This window comes from Nicotiana tabacum, chromosome 13, assembly GCF_000715075.1.
Source record: "Nicotiana tabacum cultivar K326 chromosome 13, ASM71507v2, whole genome shotgun sequence".
Lineage (NCBI taxonomy): Eukaryota > Viridiplantae > Streptophyta > Magnoliopsida > Solanales > Solanaceae > Nicotiana > Nicotiana tabacum.
The window spans coordinates 60,803,617-60,813,512 of NC_134092.1; the positions used below are offsets into that span (position 1 = coordinate 60,803,617).

General features: G+C 37.0%; 1 protein-coding gene across 2 annotated transcripts; it reads left to right on the plus strand.

Moving 5' to 3' along the window:
• Nucleotides 1–1,684: 1,684 nt before the first annotated feature.
• LOC107789249 (protein INVOLVED IN DE NOVO 2-like) lies at nt 1,685–9,373 on the plus strand. 2 transcript variants are annotated; one of them, XM_016611024.2, is made up of 8 exons: nt 1,695–1,966; nt 2,090–2,173; nt 3,262–4,213; nt 4,291–4,472; nt 5,021–5,110; nt 5,212–5,499; nt 5,840–6,049; nt 8,926–9,373. In XM_016611024.2, the coding sequence occupies exons 3-8, from the start codon at nt 3,295–3,297 to the stop codon at nt 9,151–9,153; spliced, it is 1,917 nt and encodes a 638-aa protein (XP_016466510.2). In that variant the 5' UTR covers nt 1,695–1,966; nt 2,090–2,173; nt 3,262–3,294; the 3' UTR covers nt 9,154–9,373. The 2 variants fall into 2 exon arrangements, with proteins under 2 accessions (XP_016466508.2, XP_016466510.2); XM_016611022.2 differs by having other exon boundaries at nt 1,685–2,173.
• Nucleotides 9,374–9,896: the final 523 nt, after the last annotated feature.

The window sequence follows — 9,896 nt, forward strand, 5'->3', positions numbered from 1 at the left end:
TTATGAAATAAAAAATGAATCAAAATTACTTACCCAATAATTTTGTATGAAAGTCTCCTCCCAAAATTGCCTCCTACCAAGTCTAAGGCTAAAAACTATGATAAATAAGACTAAGTCCTTAAATCCTAACCTTTTGTTCAGTTGCAAAAGTCACAAAATTTGCGAACCCTTGCAAATGCGACCCAAGGATTGCAATTGCGCTGCCTGACAAACCCAGGGAATGTCGCAAATGCGACACTGACTTCACATTTGCGAAGTCAGTCCCTTTCGCAAATGCGGCCAATTGACTGCCCAGCCAAACACCAACTTTCGCAATTGCGATCAAGGTGTCGCAATTGCGATACCTGAGACCCCCTGCCAACTTCGCAATTGCGATAACTGCAGCATCAACATACTACCAACCTGAAGCAAGTCCAAACCAATTTGAAACACATTAGAAACTCACCCGAGCCCCCGGTGCTCCACACCAAACATCGAAAGAAGTTTAAAAATATCATACAAACTCGCTCGCACGATCAAAATATCAAAATAACATCTGAAAACCACGACTCGAACACCAAAACACATGAAATTCACAATGAAACTCAAGAATTGCCAAAATCACAACCAAGCATCTGATTCTTATCAAACAAACTCGTAATGATACCAAACTTTGCAGATAAGTTCTAAATGACAAAATGGATATATTTCAAGTCCCGATAGCTATAAAGTCAACTATGGTCAAACTTAGTAAATTTCTAAACCTTCAAATTGCTAACTTTTGCAAAACAAGCCAAATCAACCTAGGAACCTCCGAATCCGATTCCGGGAATATGCCTAAGTCCGAAATCACCATACGAACCTTTTGAAACTATCAAAATACCGTTTCGGGGTCATTTTCGTAAAAGCCAAAACTCAGTCAGTATTTTCTACTTAAGCTTCTAAATTAAGAACCAATTGATCCAATTCAATCCAAAACTTTTCCGAAACGAAGCCAACCATCCCCGCAAGCCATAAAACCACAAATACACATGGGAAAAACTTCAAAAGGAGAAACGAGCTCAAATACACAAAACGACCGGTGAGGTTGTTACACTCATTTGTTTTACAAATATGAGCTACCAATGTATGGTACTCCAATGTGAGTGGCAACTTTACAATAGAACAACTATAGTGCATCGAGTTATTCTCCACCACAATCTCACTGCCCCAATATAATGCAACCCTAACTCTTCGCTCATGGGACGTCGTAGAATGATTCAAAGAGAACTTTGTATAGACTTATGAAGATGAAGGAAAATATAAAGGATGCTGAAAAACAAAGGCAAATTCGTTCAATTACTCAGGAAGGTAAACAACTATAAGTGCCTTTGGCACCTGAAAAATGTGGATACAAATAAGTGCTTTGCCGTACAATTATTAGAGTTGTCACTCAAAAAGTCAGTAATAAATTCGATGTGTGTATAGCGCATGTAATAAATTCGCTATGTGTATAGCGCATATATTACATACGTTATAATAGTGAATTATCATGGTAGTGATTACATGCAAAAATGAAGTGTATAGCGCATGTATGGACGGTTAACCTAATACATATGCTACATATAAAATGATGCCCAATTTTTTTATGCACTATTTTGGTCTGTGAGTCCAAAAAGTTGCTACTTAGGTTCCGGACTCGAAATAAAAGAGGGGCTAAAGTGCTATGGGGTAGTGCTGTTTTATAGTGTAGCCTTTTTTTTTCCGCTACAAGTTATCGTGTAGCTTTTGTTACCTATCAAAACTGGAAAAACATGCACTAGTGTACTAAATACGATGTCCTCGAAGATCTCGCAAGAAATTGAACCACTTCTTTATTTTACTGTCTTTGATTCCCCTCCCTCGGTATCGCTGGACTAAGTACTGAGCCAAGCAGCCGCTGACCCACAATCCAGAATCTGGCTGACCGGTCACCTACACAACCCGCTTCAAAATTCGTGCTTAATTGGTGCGTACTGAAAAATTGCATGATTCCCATTTTCTAATACAGAAATATGTATATTGATCTCTGTGTTGTTTCCTTCTTTGCTCATCATAACCCAATTTACTAAGCTCACTCACTTTCTACCAGAAAACCCTATTTATTCCTTCAAGAGAATCTGCTGCCTAATTTACCTTCTTTTGGCGCTTGACGCTTGCTGTGGGAAAAATTCAGGCAAGTAGATCTGACACATATTACAATTTTTATCCTTTCTCTGCTCGTTTTCTGTTGATTACAAAGATTTTAATTTGTAATTTACAGAAGAATTGCTATTAAACTGTGTAATTTTTGACTTTGCTATGAATGCATGTATCTCTATTCATTTTGCATTTTTGATTTATTAGTTTGGCTGCTGAAGAAAGCCAAGTAGGTGGACAATTCACGCAGCTCTGTCATTGTTATTTTACAAAGTAAAGATGTAGCTTCCATATGGTCGAGGTTTTTGCTTGTAAACGAAGAAAGTTGTGGTGAAAAAGAAAAACTAAAACTAGGAAGCACAAATAACCCTTTACTAAGCTGTCAAAAATTTTACTTTTGATTTATAGGTCTTTGTATGGGTAACTATAATGGAGAACTTTCAAAGTAAACCTAGTTTTTTTCATCGTGCATGTGTAATATCTGTAATCGTTTTGCAAAATATTGCAATGCTGTCTAAAATTGCAGATTTTACTGTTGATTTTCAGGCCTTTATATTGTGGAGAACCTTCCAAGTAAAACTTGTTCTTTGAAGTAAATTTCGCTCGTTTTCATTGTGCATGTGCTTTGTATTTGCAAGATAAAACAATTGTATTTGAGATTACTTGCATTTAGCACATATATGGTAGTAATTATGTTGCTGAAGAAGAGGAGGGTTGGATGAGTATTATCGTGTAGGGTTAATCTTACCAGGATAAATTTTACATTTTCTTCTTCCAAACAATTGTCGGCTTATTGACTGTCATGAGTTCTACAATTGTCGGCTTATTGGCTTTCATGAGTTCTACAAAGTGTATCAAGATTATAGAAACACATTTCTTTTTATATGGGAATTTCAAAAGCTTCTGATGGCAAATGCTTCATGTGGGAAATTTCCCGATAGATGCTTCATTTGTCAACTATTATTCATGTATCTGGCCTCACTGTCTCTCCTTTAACAAGGGCCAGGTCTGGAGGGTTAAGCAAGCTGAACTAACATGTGGTTCAAATACTTCTGTGCTGGTGTACTCTAAATGATGCTGGCTTTCACGGGCAGTTGATGAGTTTATCTGTTTTTTATTCTCCAGGTGTCGTTCTTGTGAGTTAAAAGGAGGAGTTCTATGGATCATAGCTCCGGGGAAGACACTGATATAAGTGAATCAGAGATCGAAGAATATGAAGAAAAATCTTATGAAGATCTGAAGAGAGGAAATCACTCTCTTAAAATATCAGATGTGGCATACACTTGCCCCTATTGTCCAAAGAAAAGGAAGCGTGACTTTGGTTACAAGGAACTTGTGCAGCATGCAAGTGGGGTGGGAAGCTGTAATTCTAATAAGAGAACTGCAAGAGACAAGGCGAATCATCTTGCATTGGCAAAGTACTTGGAAAATGATGTAGCAGTTGCCGGTGATTCATCTAAACCTGATGCCAAGCCGGATCCTCAAGCTGACCCTCTTGCGGATCATGACCGTGATGAGATGTTTGTCTGGCCTTGGATTGGGATTGTTGTGAATATTCTCACTGAATATAAGGATGGACGCTATGTAGGAGAAAGTGGTTCTAAGCTGAGGGATCAGTTAGCAAGGAGAGGTTTCAATCCTACACGAGTACGTCCTCTATGGAATTACCAAGGCCATTCTGGAACTGCTCTTGTTGAATTCAACAAAGACTGGTCCGGATTTGGTAACGCGATGTCATTTGAGAAGGCTTATGAGGCTGACCATCATGGCAAGAGGGAATGGAAAGCCAACATTGGTAAAAAGTCTGATCTGTATGCTTGGATTGCTCGTGCTGATGACTATAAAGCTCTTAACATTGTCGGTGAAAATCTCCGCAAGGTTGGAGACCTTAGAACCATTTCTGATATCATGGATGAAGAAGCTCGGAAGACAAATAAGCTCGTTTCTAATTTGACAAATGTTATTGAAGTCAAGAAGTTACACCTAAAGGAGATGGAGAACAAATTTAAGGAGACTGCACAGTCTTTGCAACAGTTGGTTGAAGAGAAAGATAAACTGCATCAAGCGTACAATGAAGGTTAGGGGTCTTTATATGCTATTAGCAACTCTAGTTATCACTAATGCTTCATGTCCTTATATTTGTTTTATGAGCAGAGATAAGAAAAATCCAGTCTAGTGCACGTGATCATTTCCAGAAGATATTTAATGATCATGAAAAGTTGAAATTGCAATTGGAATCTCAAAAGAAAGAGCTTGAGCTCCGAGGTAGAGAATTGGAGCAACGTGAGGCCAAAAATGAAAGTGATAGGAATAAGCTGTCTGAGGAGCTTGAACAGGTATAGCTTTTCGTCCTTGCCGGTTACTTGTCTTACTGAACTTGTCCCATCTCATTTTTTATTTATTACCTGCAAAATTGAGGATCTGCTAGCAGAGGGATGCATCTCCTTCCGTAAAGGTTAAATTTCTGTAATGGCTCAAAGCATTTATTGATGATCTGATGAATTCTTCAGTCTTCTAGTTTGTGATCACAACAAGGTGTGAGAACTACTGCATATAGTTATGGTAGCTGTTTGGACATCCCCGTTTTGTGTTTCCAGCCTCCTCTTTTATCAATTTTTCTATGACGAAGTCTCTGCTTTTAGTTCTTTTCATTTTCTAATGCTCTGAAAAACTAGGTGGGCAGTGGTTGATCCATTATATACCATTCTATGACTCCACTTTCAGGTTTACTTTCAGTTTTTACTTGTGCCATTTGCATCAAATAGTTCTTTTAGAAATAGTTTCAATGGATGTATATTGGAATATTTTCACGAAACAAGGAATCACGTCTGCTACTTTTATCCATTTTGAAGGTTAACATGAACTCTCATCATTGTTATTCCAGAATGCTGTTCTAAATACCTCACTTAGTGCCGCTGCTGAAGAGCAAAGAAAGGTCGATGAAAAAGTACTGAAATTGGCTGAAGAGCAGAAGGTGTGCATTTCTCAAATTGCTCTTAGAATTTTAACTATCCTCGTCTCCTATGTCAAGTTCATGTAATAAATATCACTTAGGCGTCGTCTTGCTGATTGCAGAGGCAAAAAGAAGATCTTCATAAAAGAATAATTCATCTGGAGAAACAACTTGATGCGAAACAAGCGGTAGAGCTGGAAATTGAGCAGTTGAGAGGGTCATTGAACGTGATGAAGCATATTGAAGATGAAGGTGATCAAGAAGTATTGAAAAAAGTGGACACACTCCTTAAAAGTTTAAGAGAAAAGGAAGAAGAATACGAAGGTTTGGAAGCATTAAATCAAACTCTCATAGTGAAGGAAAGAAACAGTAACGATGAGCTGCAAGATGCTCGAAAAGAGTTGGTTAATGTAAGTCAATTAATTTAATTTTATACTTTGGTTTTGGCATAATAGCCTATTTGTGTTTTTAGGGCTTAGTTTCTACTGAACCACTTGGTTTGGTTTTATACCGCGGCTTGATGGTTGGGTAGATTAATGTTTCATTGAAGTCTTTCTGATTGACGGGATGAACATGGTTTCTCAGTCATTTTAGCATTGAAAAAGGATGACATTATTTAGAGTTCTACGAGAAGATAATACTACTTTGTTTATATTTTCTTGTTTTTCATTAAATTCATCTCCCTGTCTCTCTTTTGTGTGGGGTGTTTGGTGGGGTTTTGGATAATGGAGTAATTGAATTGCTCTATAGGGCTTGAAGGAACTACCAAGAGTTGGTCCAATTGGTGTTAAGAGGATGGGGGAGCTCGACAATAGACCATTCCATGAAGCAATGAAGAGAAAGTATAATGAGTCAGAAGCAGATGAAAGAGCTACGGAGCTATGCTCATTGTGGGAGGAGTACCTTAGAGATCCTGGATGGCATCCCATTAAAGTTGTCACAGTTAACGGGAAACTTGAGGTATGCTTTCATTCATGGTGGAATCTTCAGTTTTTTTGGACAAAGACGATGGAATCTATAGTTATTTCATGCCCGACATAAAAACAGGGTGGAAAAAATTTACTTTGAATTTTTTTTTCTTTTTTTTTTTTTTAATTTCTATTACAAAGATGTTATATGTAGGTCTGCAGAATATTTATTCTGTTGGGATTAGTTAGATATACTGTTGTGGTGAGACATAGTTTCGATATACAGATGGGTTTAGAAAGTTTTGCCAGCAGGGATAAAGCTTCATAAATACTATACCATCTCACTGCTCTTGGGATGAAATTTGTTAGTCTCTTTCTCTTACAACACATGACTTTTGATCATTTTTGTCGTTCCATAATACATTTTACTTTTGGACTACAAAGAGGAAAAAAGAAGTGCTCTAATAATCCATGCTCCAAAATACATTTAATTCTTCTTGGTGTTCAAACTATTCAAAAGAAACAAGTATATTGTAGTTTTCCAGGAGAATTAGTAGAATTTCGTAACAAGTAGGCAATTGTTTACAGGAAAAGGCTAAAAATGTCAAGAAGTTCACTTTTAAGTTAAACTGCTGAAAGCCTATAAGAACGCAATTTTGAGGGCTATCTATATTGTGTTGTTTTAAATGAAAAAGGAAATTAGAAGTGTGTGATGGAAATGTCAAGAAGCTCACTTTTAAGTTAAAGGTCATACTTAGAAAAAGATTGAAAATTGAAGAAAGGACCTGCTAGTTTGATGCAGAAGTATAGTTACTTTGTACATTATCTTTTCACCAAGATAGAAACATACAACTAGAGAACCAAAGGTTCTTTAGGAAACAGTAGTATCTAGCACACACTTTTGAGTTCTTTAAGAAACAAGTGAGGGCAAGGTTGGTAGGATACTGAAAACATAGCAAAAAACAGGGTTTTAAGTGCTCATTTAAACAAAGTTACTGGGTGCTTCCTGGGATAGCTGGATTTGCCTATGTTGGTACATTATTATAATGCTGGAGCTTATTCAGTCCCTCTTTCCATTCACTAATACATTTAATGACCAGTTCAATGAATATAAATCTCGATTTGGAGGCATTGTGGAAGTGGTTTCAGCCTTGGAAACATTCCGATGTGATCAATTTTTCAAAAGGGTATTAAATAGTTACAGGTAAACGATTTGCGTGGGACAGATTGATCATGAAACCTTGGCCGATATATCTGGTGGCTCGTATTGTTTGTAGACCATAACTTATGAATTAAGTTATTATGCCTTTGTTGCAATTTATTTGAAATTAGCGAAGTGTTTTCCTTTGTTTTTGTTTCAATCTAACTGGAATTTGACTTGCTGTTTTCCAATTCTCTATTGAGATTGAACAAATTGGGAAGTACTACTAGATATTGTTTACGTATGTTGCACTGCATAACTTGATGTTGGGATTCTATGACATATTAGGCTCCATCCAAATGTTGTTTCATCATGATATTGAAGCAAATACATTTAGCTGAGTGCGAACAATCTGCCACTACTGCTGTTCTAAACTGTTCTGCAGACGTTTTTTCTGCCTGAATTAGCAAATACTCCCTCCGTTTCAATTTAGATGAGGTAGTTTGACTCGTCACAGAGTTTAAGAAAAAAGAAGACTTTTGAAACTTGTGGTCTTAAAAGCTTAGGGGTTTTGCTTTGTGTGACCATGACATTTGTGTGGTTATAAAAGCTTCTCATTAAGGGTAAAATGGGTAAAATGAATAGTTTAAAGTTGAATTATTTTCAAATTTAGAAATATGTCATTTATTTTGGAACAGACTAAAAAGGAAAGTACCTCATCTAATTTGAAACGGAGGGAGTACCAGATTTGAATTTAAGGGGACATCATACAATCTTTTGGAGAATTCTTAATCTTAGTTAAGTTAGCAATTTATAGAATTAGATTGAAATTTCCTTGAGTAGCTTAAATATCACTTGTACATCTTCCAAAGAGCTAAAAATCAGTACATTTGTTAACTTGTGTGCATGACATCTAAATTATAATGGACACGCCAATGGACGTACATAAAACTATGGTTTGGATGACTTTAGGAACACTCTAATTTAACGGTAAATCTAAAACATTTGACAATCTTGCATTGAAAAAAGAAAAATAAAATGTACTGAGGTGTTTGAGGCCAATTTAAAGGTCAAGTAGGAAAATGTGTACTGTGGTGTTTGAGGCCAATTTAAAGGTCAAGTAGGAAAATGAAGCACATATTTACTACCCATTGAACTTATCAAAAAAGTGTTTATAAGGATGTGAAGATATAAACAATAATATGATTGTATTGTTTTTCATAAATTTGAAGTAAATTTCTGATTTATATATAGACAAAGTTCTAAAATATTAGAGCACGCATGGATAGGATAGTATCAAGAACTTGTATAATGGAAATTTAAATTCTTAAGAAAGAACTAAATTTTACACAAATAAAATTTAAGTGAATCAAAATAACGACTTCACTTAGTGACATTTGAAAAATGAAAAGTTGAAGCACAGCAGAAGATTCCTCCAGTAAATGCAATTAACAACTAGCTTTGGTGAGTGTCTTTTTAATCTTTATTTTTTCCCTGTGCATAATGATGGTAGGAAATGCTTGATTTGTTTTGGATTTTCTTTGTTGTGAGTGGTGGAGTCTGGTTTGTTGGTCTTAGTTGGATCTGTTGAATGGTTAGTACTGATAGATTCACATAAACTCTATGTTATATATGCTGGATTTCAGCTAGATACTTCTAGGTTGTTTTCCTTTGGTTTACTTTATTTGTAAAACAAAACACAGAATTTCTAGTTGCGGTTTTATATTGAGTTCTCCCTGCGATTTGTGGATTTTGATTTATTTAAATGCTGTTATTACCTCTTTCAGAATGTGATAGACGATGAAGATGAAAAACTGAAAGACTTGAAGAAAAACTATGGTGAGGAAGTGTACAAAGCTGTCACAGCAGCTTTGATGGAGATAAATGATTACAACCCGAGTGGAAGATACATCATCTCGGAGCTCTGGAACTATGCAGTAAATCAGAAGGCTACTTTGGAGGAGGGAGTTACTGTGTTGCTAAACCTGTGGAAAAAGAAGAGAGGACCAGACTGAGAGTTTGATGCTTCCGTGCGCTTTACCTTAGCTCTTTAGGCGGCCCTGGTAGCACGGGGTGGGGGGTGGGGGTGGGGGTGGGGGGGAGGAGGTGGTTAAGTGATAACGAGAGACAACTACTTTAAACTCCTAACAACAATTTGAACCATGTTGCATGGATTCTTGTCTGAATAAGAATTAAGACACGCCTCTGTTTGTTTGGCCTGTCTTTATCCTTTTATTTTGGGGTTGAGCTCGAAGGGTATAATGCTCTTCCTCTTGACTGAATTTGGTCTTCGTTTGCAGATCAGGCTGAATTTTGCCTGGTAGCGAGGATGCATAAATATGCTTGAGCCTGTCATTTTTTTTTTTAAAAATCAATCTACCGACAACCTGAAAGGCTAATTTGGCGGTTAAAAAGAATTGAGACAACGAGGCATCCGTTTTAAGGTTTGTATACGGTTGAAATGGATTTGGCATGTCCGGTACGGTTCGAAGGGTGATATATCGAAGTAAGATCCCGAAAGGGGTGGTGGCACGAACTAATCTAGAGCCTGGGAAGGCCGGTCCGTATTGAGATCGATATCATAATCAAACTCGAACAAGAATCGAACCATGGCGCGGGTAGATCTATCATGCAGATAATCCAAAAACCAACCTACATCGACCAGGAATCCGTTCGAGGGATCGAACCGGGATCGAGCTCGAGTCAAGATCACAAGTTCGAGCCGAAATCAAGCTCGAACCAAATCGAGAGTTCTAAG

Coding starts and splice junctions, on each gene's coding strand:
- LOC107789249 (XM_016611022.2), top strand. CDS start 3,295: ATGGATCATAGCTCCGGGGAAGACACTGATATAAGTGAATCAGAGATC. Junction 4,214..4,290: donor GCATCAAGCGTACAATGAAG/GTTAGGGGTCTT, acceptor TTTTATGAGCAG/AGATAAGAAAAATCCAGTCT. Junction 5,111..5,211: donor AATTGGCTGAAGAGCAGAAG/GTGTGCATTTCT, acceptor TGCTGATTGCAG/AGGCAAAAAGAAGATCTTCA.